Here is a 13,096-nt window from a genome sequence, read left to right on the forward strand (position 1 = left end):
GACAAAAATATACAAATCATCTGTGGGTCAGATGGAGAACTGTTGAAACAACCATCTATCCAGATGTTGTTGCCCCTCTCACCGTAGTTGAACTGGCTGTTTGACTTCTCACAGTTGATGATGTTGAAGCGGTAGGTGGTTCCAACACGCATACCGCTCACCTCAAAGTAGAACCACTGGTGGTAGTGATTACTGTTGACGTCTGAGTTCAGCACAAGGTCATACTCATATCTGGAGAAATATGGACCGAAATATCATTAACCATAAACAATTCTGATGCAACACATTTGTTTGTCCTTTAATCTGATTTTGTTAACATTGTGGTGAGAAGTAGATTGAATGTACTAAAAGTTGACCAGAACTTCAGCTGTTACTAACGTGATAACAGGAAATTTAAATAAAACTGCACATCTCATTTTGTACCCTTCACTCGTTCCACTGTATTTGATGTGACAATAAATACTTACTTCCTAACTTGAACTGCCTTCCTGAGGTTGCCAGACTCAAACTGAGAGTTAAACTTCAGGGATTCGCCATTATCTTCGATCACAGGACAACTAAAACACAACAAATCACAACGATACTCAGGAGGAGCAAATGATACTTGTGAGAAGCTCCATTTAGACTGGGAGATGTACTGCTTTGGCAGGCTCCGTACGAGGGACTCACCTAGGAATGTCCATGTCGTAAACAACTTTATCCAGGATATCATTAGGATGAATCAACCTCTCAATGTCCTGGAATATCTTAGACCTGCAGGGTTAGACCCACAACAAACTCTCGGTTAACACAATGATTGGACAAATATGTTTTTTCATTGAAAAAAAAATAAAAAAAAAAATAAAAAATTCCATTATGAGAATTAATTAATTACAAATGCAATAAGCTATAATAAAAGCCTTTACCCGCTACATAACCTTCCACTCGCAGCAAAATTAAAAGTGTAAACTTGAAGCTTGCAGACTGGACTGCCATGCAGAACCCCAGAATGTCACCATAATAATTGCATTAAACCTTTTTCCAAATTGTGCCTTGAAATTGCATGGATTCTGATTTATACCACATTTTTATCATCTGTATACCCTCTTCATTTTGTCTGCTAAATAATTTCTGCAAACCAAACGTTTCATAGAAATGTCTCACCTCTGGACACCATAAACTCTCTCCAGAAGGGGTTCTTTAAATGTTGGGGCTACGTGGCCAAAGTAGTCGGGGTAAGCCACTTCAGCGTACTGGGGTACAGAGCACGTCCCCTTCACCATCTCCACGTAAAGGTCAGGGTCATGCAATGGGAGGAGCAGCGCAGTGTCTGGCACCTCCAGAACTGCTCCCTCTCCTCCCTCATCCTCAGCACCCTCTGAGCCACAATCTGAACCAAAGTTACTGCCTCCTCCTCCCACACGACGAGCAGCAATGCCCCCCAAGAGCAGAGGAGACTGTATGTGTCTTGTGGCATTGACTGGCGATTCTTCCTGTTTGTCTCCCATTCCTCCTACTTCCTCTGCCTTCAGGACCCCCGCCTCTTCTAGAGAGACACGCTCCAACACATTTGCTAGCTCCTGTTGTATCATCTGCCCCTGAGAAGGAGACAGTTTTGTACGTGTGTCGGGGGAAGGAATGTGGGACTTCTCTTTTTTGTCTTGGTCCTTGGTGAGGTGGATGGTGTCCAGTTCGAGAGGAGTCAGAGGAGCAGGAGGAGTGGGAGTGGGTGCAGACGGAGACGGCAGGGTGTGTTTTCCTTTGGTCGAGTTGCAATCCTTCTGAGAGCTCGGTACGGGGACCTGCTTTGGGGACAGGGCTTGAGCTGTGGGCACTATAATTGGCCGAGAGGATTGAGTTGAGGCTGATGATGAGGAGAAGGGTGATGATGCAGATGTGGTAGAGGCACTCTTTGAGCAATCAAAGTTGTAGCCCTGTAGGAATACGATGTATTGATCAGAAAAAACTTATATAATAAAAGATTTTTCATTAACAATGACAAGAGTAACGTGTTGGACTTCATCAGGGTCATAAAAATGTGCAATGGGTCAAAGACAAATATACACAGTTTCTATAGTGATTAAAATGACATACAGGTCTGCAAAATAAATGTGATTATTTCAGACATTCAATGTAAGTGGATTAAATCATTAAAAACAGTATACACACACTACAAGTAATAACCAAAAAAAGGGAAGTAGAAAATAAAAAAATCTATCAAAATCAGTATAAGTCAATACAATAAAATAACTACAACAGGAAAAACAGGAAATAAAGAATTAAAAGAGGAAAATAAAAGAAAAATAAGGGAAAAAAGATAGATGCCAGATTTGTCTGTGACCATTATATAATCAGTTGATGTCTCATACTAATTTTGTCAGACACACAGGAAAGCTGACAGTGAGCCAATCAGATCAAGTTTTATCGGTACGTGTTAAAAATACACCAACCGCACATTCTAACCTTTCACATTATATTACTATGCCAATGCAGCTTGAATTCATGTTGGTTAAAACTGACAGCTTGGCTACCTGGAAGTCTTCAGAAAGCTCCAGGAAGAACCTCTCATACACCCTCAACTCTTCAAGAGGACGTCCAGGGTTCCTTTTGGGATGTAGCTTGTTTAGGTCCGTCTCTATGTCGTCATTCTGATTCAAAATTAAACAAAAAGGGAGCAAACATTTATATATGTAAATGTTACACTTCAGACTGTGTGCTATCTGGCTCTATTTGAAGCTAATGCTCAAGGATCGTGAGTTGGAAAGATGAAGGAAGTGAGAGTCTTTTACAAAGACACCACAACCGACTCAATTTGTGAAGCTATTTCATTTTGGAGGGATTTATTGGTGCTTGGGAAGTTGTGAGTGCCATTCTGCATTACTTACATACACTCGGTAAGGGAAGAACAGTGTTTAGATTAAATCAGCTGCTGTAAATGCATGTTTGACATGTTTGACATAGTGACAGGAGAGTGTTTGGCATGGACTGGTGAGTTATGGCTGCCCTCCGCTGGATACTTGGGATCATATGAACATCAGCTCCGCATAAAACTATGTCCCCAAATATGGATGACGGTATAATGATGTGATGATTCATGTACATTTGATATGAAATGTTTAATAATTCACAAAACCTGAAGTTCAGTCGTGATGGAAAAATGTTTATAACATCCGTCATACAGAGAAAATATGCTCAACATTTTGAACTCAACACGCACTTGTAATGCTGTCATGTGAAATATTGTGTGTGCGTGTGAGTGCTGAGTGTTACCGCAGCGAGGAGATCCTTCTCATCGTCGTCGTTCTCAGTATCGTTCTCCGTGTCTGCATCTGCCTCCTCATTATCGTCACTTTCGTCCACTACATCATCCACTGAGCAAACACACACTATTTAGGTGACTGTCCTCACAATAGACATACCATATATTTTGCATTTTTCCTCGCCCAGGCTTGGAGTTCATTATTTCCCACAATAACAGTGTATGGCTGACACATAACCAGACTGGTAAAACTCAACTGATTTTGGTCATTGAGTCTCGTTACAATGACAGGAAGAGAGAAAATGTTAACGAAAAGATGTGAGCAGCCATGGTCCAGAGATGAGTGTGAGATTTAGAGGACAGAAGAAATTTTGAGTGTATTTCTTCAGACGCATCGAGCCGATGATCTCACTGACGAGTTTATGTAATAGCAGCAGCTTGTTATGCTACACTGTTCTCCGTGGTTGGGTGACGGACATCGCCGACATGTTTTTTTGGGAATATAGATGAGTCAACACAACTTTGAGGCAGTTACTGGCTTGTTGTAGCCAATTAAAGCTGTCAAAACTGCGTTGTATATCACTATTTTTATGGAGCTTCTGTTTGCAGAACACAAAAGGAGGAATTTAACTCAAATGTGTGAACATGTTCCTTCAACAAGCAGATTTAAGTAATCACAGTGCTACATGAAAAATAACATTTTGATCGGACATGTTTCATTTTAGATTAGATCAAGGCAAGAGCAAAGAGGCTCAAATATGACAGCCTGTGGACAAATTAGATGAGTACAGTGCAGTACATAAGTCTACTGGTGAGCAAGCAAGCACTAAGCAATGTGTACTAATAAGCATCTGTATTACTAACACGTAATGTGTTAGTTTAGTGAAGTTTTAGTATGACGTGAGTTGAATGAGAAAGCATTCTGAGGATGGAGTTGTATCATCTTACGTACGTCTTACCCTTCTTTAAGGGCTTGTTGCAGAGCTGATGAATCTTTCTTCCTGTAAGGTACATTGTGTGCAGCAGTGTCAAGAGTGTTCCAGGGAAATAATCATTATTTGTGTGTGAGGTCCATAGATTAATCAATTTGGCCAATTAATCTGCAACGATCAGTAGTGGTTGCTACTTTCATCCATAAAAATATCAGGCTTCTCAACTGGAATTATTGACTTTGAGGGAAAATAATTTTTCAAAAAAGAAAAAAAAAAATCACTAACCCTAACCTACCTTGATGTTTTATGGATAGTTTGAAGTTCAGTAATACAGGATTTACTGGACGATACTGGATTTTATAATTCCATTTTATTATTCCAAGTATATATTATTATATTTTATTTCTTTACTAAGTTGAGTTCAACAGCCTGGTTTCTTATAAAGTGTTTTAATTACAACAGTATGTAATCTACCATCAGTGGACCTCTTATTTGTGTGTGTGTGTGTGTGTGTGTGTGTGTGTGTGTGTTGTATGTAGACTAGAATCTACAAGCGACAAAAAGTGTATGCATCTGTCTCTACTGCATAATTCTCAATGAAAAGCATGCGCAAACACTGATAAGCGCGGCCACACTATAGTGAACGGTGTGTGTGTGTTGGTTAGTGTGCTCTCACCCCCAGGTGGCTGGTTGTACAGCTGTGCCACAGGGCCCGCAGCAGGTACATTTGGCAGCTGGAAGTGGAAGGCTGATTTGATGGTGGGCAGAGGCAGACGGTTCTTAGGAAAACACTTCCTCATGATGAGACTGGAAGTGTTGATCAGTGGATCCAGAGTCCTCACCGGGAGACACTCCTGGAAACAAAACCACACGGAAAGTAGAGAGAAGGTGAGACAGTGTGTCTGTACGGTGCATTTATGTGTTGCATGTTTTAAATGTTTGCCATGCGTATGTCACATTCTCACTCACGGTGGATGAGTTATAAAGGATCCTCATGCCATCAGCCTCTATGAATGCTTTCCTGCCGAGCTTGATGTTGGTGATGTTCCTGAGGCAGACCAGCAGCCCTTTGCGAATTAGCATGTGGCGATGCCGTGTGTCATTGCGATGCCAGTCCAGGTACAGAGCTAGCAAGACGGTCACATATCCACCATCCACTGCACGCCGAGCATTAGTTTCTGTACAGGGAGATAAGAGAGAGAGAGGAAAGAGCACTGACAATTTGTGGTATAGCAAAGTATAGAGAGGGGAATATTGGAAGCTAAGTAACTTATCAATCAAAGACAGACAAAGGGTTAATAATGAAGGGAGCAATGTCACATTGACATAAAAACTAATTAAGGATACTAGGAGTCGAAAGTCAATATTATAAAGCAAATTACTCACTGGATTTGAGCAGAGCTCCCAGTGCATCCAGAGCTACCCTGTTGATTAAAAAACAAGACAAATGAGATTACATTATCTTCTGAACAAACATCAACGGCAGATCTCCGTTTGATAGAGGTAAAGGAGATGTAGCCTGTGGATGTCACTACTTAGTTAAAACACCACCATTCATGCTGGCTCATAAACAAAATCAACTGCTTACTTGAGCAGACTGGTGTTCTTCTTGCTGTATGGCGCTACGATCTTGAACATCAGTTCCACCACTCCGTTCTTACCCAAAGAAACAGCGTTCACCACTTCACACAAACACACACATGAATGAGGAGTTATCAGGAAAAAGTGGAAACCAACATCAAATACTCCTGAGTTAACATGGCCAGTGTATTTAAATGATTGCAACATTTTCAGAAGTGAGTGTCAAAGTTGAAAATGACTCACAGTTGGTAGAGTAAACCCTGAGAACCTGCAGGCAGGGCAGAATTAGTTTGTTATTCTGTAGGTTCTGTTTCATTAAGTTGATTGTGACGTTCAGAGCTCCGCTCAGCCGTGCCTTCACTCCAAACTTTCTGTCTGAACACACAAGTGTTGAAAGGTCAGTTATGAGGCAGAGATTAATCAATTTTTCAGTGTTTTTGTCTCTTTTGCTTCCTGCATAACACCTAATGATAATACAGTCTTAAGGGCACCTCATAGAGTTTTTGACCGTAGCATCGCACTGTTAAGGTGAGAAGTAATGAATATCAACAAATCCTTTATTTGTTTACAAGGAAACTCAGCAGGGCACCTTTAACAGCAAATACCAAACAATAGTTGAAATAAGTGACATGACATTTCAAATATATAAAAAAGTTTTAATAAGTTTTAAAATGAGCAAAACAGAGACAAAAGCCAAATCAATTAATAGTCAGTGAAAACAAACATTAGCTGCTCCCCCAGCCATTCAATGTACCTTACCTTTTGGGCCGACCTTCGCCAGCAGTGAGTGAAGCTGCAGCATCAGTTCCTCACTGGGAGGAAACTCTTTGCTGGCAGTGATCAGAATCTGGAATAATACCCCAGTTCCTCCTTTCGAAACAAACACTCCGACCCTACGACCTCTGCCTAAGACAGAAAACAACCAAAGAGACAGCATGAGATGTGATCAAATATTATTCATGATGGGAGCAGAACAATGTGGCCAGAAGAAATAATGGCCTTAAACATAATACAAGGAACTTTAACTGGATATAAAACTCTCAATTTAATACTAATTTATCTATATGACCTACATAAGCAAACAAGCCCATCATTGACTCAATTAGCTATTGCTGTATAATTAATAGTTTTGCCTAATGCCTGTCACCGAGTCACATTTCCAACTTGGCCAGAGTGCTGAGGATGACAGTTCCTTGCAATAGTTTTCAATTACTTAAGGTAGCCATGAATATGTAGCTAAAATCCAGAAAAACACAAATCTTAAAACATCAACAATTCGAGCTAAATGTACAAATTAATACAAATATCTATTATATTATATTTATTTATTTGAGCGGCACAATAAATTGTTTAGGTTTTTTTTTTTTACGTTAAATACCTCTCACAGTGATGCAAAAGTGAAAACACTGGATGCGGTCCCAGATAGATTTGTTTCAAAATGAGAAATGACAGTTAAATTGCCCACTAAGTGATTAACCGGCGAGGAAGCAAATGTTGTTATCACCTCTTAAAATCAGGGCATGAACTGCTCATAAATTCTGGAAAGTAAGGAGAAAGCAAACTGCACTCACCCACAGTCAGCAGCTCACTGAGAATGCACAAAATGTTCAGAGTGGTCTGGACATCCCGGGAGTTCTGTCGAAGACACACACGGCACACTTGTTAAACAATATACAGGTACATACTTTATAGGTATTTATATGTATTTTTTATTTTCTTTAAGGGAAAGGTTACTTGGTGTTCTCTGTCCGAGGTGGGTAATTAAATCTCAAACCAAACAAAGCGTCAGTATGACATTTGCAGCAGGCTTTCCCACAACTGCATGGATGCATTTTATATATGTGATGCATTTTTTAGATTTATGTCTCTGCATGCAGTGTTATTCAGGAAAAAGCTTACATAACGGATGTCTATTGGGTTTAAAAAGGATGTGCCAAAGGGAGGAAAATGCTTTCTTAAAGAAATGGTTTGATCTTCTGGGAAATACACTTTTTCGCTTTCTTGCTGAGAGATAGCTGAGAAGATTGATACCATTCTCTTGTCTGTGCAGTAAATACTAAGCTTAGCACAAAGACTGGTATTGATGGTCAAATGTATAGGATAGTGCTCTATTCATTTGTGCAGACAGAAAGAAAAAAGTACAGACTATGTTTACTGTGAAACTTCAAGGTAGAAAGAAAATAGTTTCTACATGAAGCTGTTCACAACAAGGTCTGTGGATTATCTTAAATTAAAAACATTCATGTCAAGTTGTGTTGACAAGTGAGCTGACCTCTAGCGAAGACAGGATGACCTCCATGCCACTGGAGCCTTTGGACATCACCTCTTTTCCGCTCTTCTCTGTAACACACAAAAAAATTAAATTAATGGGAAAGTTGAAGATAAACTGAACTGCCTCTGTGCAAAACAATTTTGGGGCTTCTCACACAAGCAAAGTGACGGCTGTTACTCAAAGTTCAGCAGGTTGGCCTGTATATGTTGGGTCAGCCATAAAGGACCAGTCACAATGTCACAGAGGATAATCATGGAGTGTGTGAAAATAACCTTCCATTGTTGTTTGTAGTTATAAATATTTTTGCAGTATTTACCAATAAATAGATATTAATATTTAAAGCCGAGTTACCTCTAAGAAACTGTCCGACTCAACAAGACAAGGCAAAGGATAAGTGGCTTTGTGCTCTTTTTTTCTCTCTTTCTCCACCTCTTTAAACTCCATGCTGGCACTATAATTTAGGAGGTGACAGATTCCCGACCTCTTTGAAGAGGCCACAGTGACCGGACCAGTCCTGTCCTGTCCTGTCCTGTCCTGAAACAAATGCAAACTCTCCAAACACTAACACAGGACTGAGAGTAGCTGACAGATACTGTCCTTCAACCTTTATGAAACCAACATTGAAGTTGACAGAGTATTATAGATATATAACGAGATAAGAAGAAAGAAATACAAGAAATATGATTCTCTAAAACAATAAATACATAAAATATTACAAAGACTTCACTTTCATATTAAAAGGGACAGTTCACCCCAAAATCAATGCATTATGCACATTTTTCTCTTACTTGTAGTGCTTTTAAAATTGCAAAAGTGAAAACTAGTTTGTCACTGACACTACAGGAAAGAGCAAAAAATACATATTTTTGATTTAAGGGAAAACCGTCCCTTTAAAAATGTTTTCAGATTTATTGTACAACAGAAGAGTATGTCAAAAACGTGCTCCCTTCATGTCACAAATAACCCAGAGCTGTAGCACTTAATGATCTTACGCATGTGAGGGGTTCATGTGTCTCAAAATGCATGCTGTGGCTGACTGTCACTGATTAAGAAGACAACATAACAGCAGGTGAATATAGAAATGAACGGTGGCAAGAATGCAGCTTTCATGATTGATGATCTCTCACCACGAAGCATGTGAAAGTTAAATTATGGACTGGAAATACAGTTTCATACACACACTTTCCACACACTCGCTTTCAACACATGCACACAGCTGTGTGCATATCTGAGCATGTGAACACACATTCACATGCAGTGCCTTGGACAGCAGTGACCCCTTTAAACATTTCTGTCATGCCAGACTTTTTAAAGCTCTCCAAAACAAAATGGCATTTCAACACTAATCCTCAAAAACAACACCAAGAGGGGTTGCATGTAAGAGCATCACGAGAAAAAAATAAATACAAATTATCAGATAAATCAGATAAATAAATAAATAAATATATATATATATTTTTCTTTCAGCACTGATGGCTATGCCATTTTAAGACTATCACGTATTGATTTTATAGGGAAGCAACAAGTCATTGGTTGGACATTTATTTATGCAGCGATTTGAGTTTAAATCAGTAAAAAGGTTGAGTCGGTATCAAACCCTATAAAAGTTAAATGCGTTCGCATCACCACTGGTTCATTTTTATTACACAAACAAATTTGTAATTATTTGCAAGGGAGTGGAATAAAACACTTAATTTAAACAAACTCAACCACACCATCAGTTCAATTTCCAAAGGTTACAAGAGAGCAAAGGTAAGGAATACATTCTTTATAGTTCAGTCCGGTTCATATGACTAAGTTCAGTTTATGGAGTAACAAAAATACTCCGCTTCGGGATTCCACCGGGCTTTCGCAGACTCACAGTTACCGTGGTGAAGGATTATCATGCAGCTGTCAGGATTATGCTGCAGCTGTCCAGTCGCCGGAGTTTTTCTGTCAACGACGCGTTCGTTGTCGGACAGCAAAATGTTGCCACACCAGAGACTTCAAGGAGACAGGAGGATTTTCCAGGACGGTTTCTTTGTCAACTCCAACTACGGTAGAGCCCATGGTGATAAAATGAAAAGTGGAGCTGCAGGCTACCGGTAAGCTACACTGTCAGCTTTGAAGTATCATTTTGTTTCTTCTTCAGACACTTGTGCCAGACGGCTGCCAGATGCACACAAACAGGCAGGCGTGAAGAGAAAGAAAAAGTACTCGGAGAATCACTGATCCTGCTTTAGATTTCAATGATCGAAATTAAAAGCTTCTTTAGATACATTTTCAATTTGGAATCAAAATCTTGACACCACTAATAACAATAATAATAATAATAAAAAAAAGATTTGCTGCAATTCTTATCCGTTTACCCACTGCATTGTGCAGGTGCAATGATTTGCCTGTAAAAAAAAGTGTGCGTTAACCTTTATGACTGCACTAAAAAGTAAAGAGGATAGCCAGCTCATTTTGATTTGCACAGTAATGTGCAGATGATGCCAATCGTTCATGTCTTTTCTGATGATTGTAGTTATTATTCAGCTACGGCTGACTGTTTCAAGAGCGGCTGTTCAAATCTCATTGTAAAATATATACAATATTTGTGCCCCTTGAATTGCCATCATAAGTAGTGTGAAAGTCTATAATTTGGGGGAGAGTTTACATAGATCTTACCTCAACCAGTATATTTTCTAATATATTTCCATCATTCAGGATCCTACCTGTTGGGTCTGGAGAGACCACAGGTTGATAGTATCTCCTGGTATAGTGGTACTCCATTTCACAACAAATTCACCAAAACTTTGTTTGAAAAGAAGACCTAATTTCCAAAACATCCAGGTTTACTCTGGAGTCCGAAGGTTTCCAGTGCAGATCTGCTGCGTCTAAATAAGTTTAATCAATATGAAGCGTAAGGACGCTTTGTCTGTCTGTCGCTCTGAGGCTAGAAGTAAACTGCTCAACTGGTCACTCCTCCCAACTGTGTACCAACACAGTGAGCTGAGGGGCAACCGCAGGACATTATGAACCCAGAAATCAGCACCGCCCCTTACACGCGACCAGAAACCAGACCGCTGGCTGCGCCTATAGAACACTGACAACTGTACAGCTGACCTCTACTCTTTCTCTTGCCTCCCCTCTTTCTCCTACTCAGCACTGTGATGAAACGGAAACCCAGGAAAGCCGCCATCCTTTAAAAATTAAAATAGACACTGAGCAGCAGAGAGGAAAAAAACAAAAACATGCTGCCTACAAGTCCAATAACCCAAACTAAAACCCCCATGGTCTGTAGAATGATCTTTATATATTTTTTTAATTATCTATATATTAGATGTATACATTAGGCTACTCCAATTACAACACCAGGCTTTCTTCTCTCTCAATCAGCCTTGTTCTTTTTCTGGGTATCTCTTCACTGCCTCATAAGCTCTTAAGACTCTAAACATGAGACAGGAGTACAGCAAAGTCCCTTCTGGGGTGTATAGTTACTGTGAACAGGGTCACAGAACCCCTACTTCCCCCTAACCAACGTCACACTCATACACATTTTAGACAGACAGCCAAGAAGTAGATGAGAGAGGAACAGCTGATATATGATGACTGACAGAGTCACAGACAGAAGCCTTTCCACTGCACCCATCAGTCACGATGGATTAACTACAGGTTTCCTTTTAAGTCGAGGAAGTTATAAATTCTGTCTCAAGAAATGACGAAAATCAAGAGAAGTGACAGGGGACAAGTTCAAAGCAAATTCAAAATGTGCCAGCAGGCTCAAAATACAGGGTAATGATTCAGCAGGATCCTTCACTCTGCACTGTACCTGCACACAAGGAGTCCACCGAGGCTTGACTCAAGCGATTACAGGTTGTCCTCGCTCAAAAAATGCAAGCTGAAAATGCCACTAGCTGTAACCTGGCTCCAGGACAAACTTAATGTAAGAGCTACAAATAAGGATGGAGCTTGTGGTTCAGCATCCACATGGGAAAACAGTTCATATCTCCAGTAACGAGCTGGGCAATGCCAACAGTGGCAATGCAATCGCAATTAACCCGGTGACTCACTCTTCCCTTTAGTCAAAAAGAAGAACCACCGATTGGATCCTAATTAAGTAATAGCTGCTTGTATGATTTTATTCTAATTATGTATTTTATTTAATCCTTTACTTAAACAGGTAGTCTCATTGAGATCAGGATCTTTTTTCAAGAGAGACCTGTGTACAAAAAATGAACATGTACAGCTTTAGCATAAACAGACAGACAGACGGATACAATCAGAAAAAACTGCTTTGCTAAAAATGCTAAATTACAAAGGTGCTCACTTTAAAGTGATGCAAATCTGAGAAAAGCAGCAAATCTTCACATTTGAGAATTTGCAACCAGAAAACATTGTGCAATTTGGCATGATAAGGGAAATAAGTATCAAAACTACTTTACTTTTTGGCCATTTGAAAAATCCACTCATTAACCAATTATTAAAGCAAAAGAGCAATAATGCTTGCATCAGAGATTTTCATTCATCCAAGCTCCTCAGAGCAGCAGAGAAGCACCCTGCTAGCAGACCCACACTCATGTTTCAGTCTGTTCTACACAGCGACGCGGCACAATGCTTTCTTCCTCAGCTGTCAGATCTCCTCTCTGCTCTCCTTTCAAAAGAGTAATCAGAGAAGCAGATCGGGAGACATCGGATCAATCCATCCACACTTTGACTACAGCTGCACTAACCCATCTCTATTTACACAGCAACTGTACTGAACATGATTGTAATGAATTAATCAACTCGACTTGAGGAACTGAAGCTTTGCATCAATGTATTTTAAAAGGGGACCTCCAACGAGTTTGCACATCACAGGCTGTTGACAGGTGTTGTAGAGTACTACTGCATACATGACAAAAGTTGTACTTAGCCTTTTGTGGCTCCAAAGGGAGCTGCACAAAGTTTGATAAATGTCCCTGAGAGGGTTTCACTTCAGTCTATTTGAAGACTATTAGTCTGAAAATGAAGTAAATTTGGGGAAGTGGAGGTATACGGAAGCAAGCTGAACAGATCTGTGCAGCCCGCTCCTCATCTCTGCTTGAGGCTAGTGGTTATAGCATCACATGA

General features: G+C 40.0%; 1 protein-coding gene across 1 annotated transcript in view; it reads right to left on the bottom strand.

Moving 5' to 3' along the window:
• Positions 1-13,096, bottom strand: part of agtpbp1 (ATP/GTP binding carboxypeptidase 1) — a 30,825-nt gene that overhangs the window by 13,861 nt on the left and 3,868 nt on the right. The window contains exons 4-17 of the mRNA XM_073465829.1: positions 8,024-8,091; positions 7,323-7,386; positions 6,511-6,657; positions 5,995-6,126; positions 5,759-5,852; positions 5,557-5,594; positions 5,140-5,348; positions 4,847-5,024; positions 3,250-3,350; positions 2,511-2,627; positions 1,144-1,913; positions 670-753; positions 468-557; positions 83-231 (exon numbers count right to left, since the gene is read on the bottom strand). Of these exons, the coding sequence (XP_073321930.1) occupies positions 83-231; positions 468-557; positions 670-753; positions 1,144-1,913; positions 2,511-2,627; positions 3,250-3,350; positions 4,847-5,024; positions 5,140-5,348; positions 5,557-5,594; positions 5,759-5,852; positions 5,995-6,126; positions 6,511-6,657; positions 7,323-7,386; positions 8,024-8,091 (2,241 nt within the window). The remainder of the gene's footprint in view (positions 1-82; positions 232-467; positions 558-669; positions 754-1,143; positions 1,914-2,510; positions 2,628-3,249; positions 3,351-4,846; positions 5,025-5,139; positions 5,349-5,556; positions 5,595-5,758; positions 5,853-5,994; positions 6,127-6,510; positions 6,658-7,322; positions 7,387-8,023; positions 8,092-13,096) is intronic.

The sequence above is a fragment of the Pagrus major genome, chromosome 5 (genome assembly GCF_040436345.1).
Source record: "Pagrus major chromosome 5, Pma_NU_1.0".
Classification (NCBI taxonomy): Eukaryota; Metazoa; Chordata; class Actinopteri; order Spariformes; family Sparidae; genus Pagrus; species Pagrus major.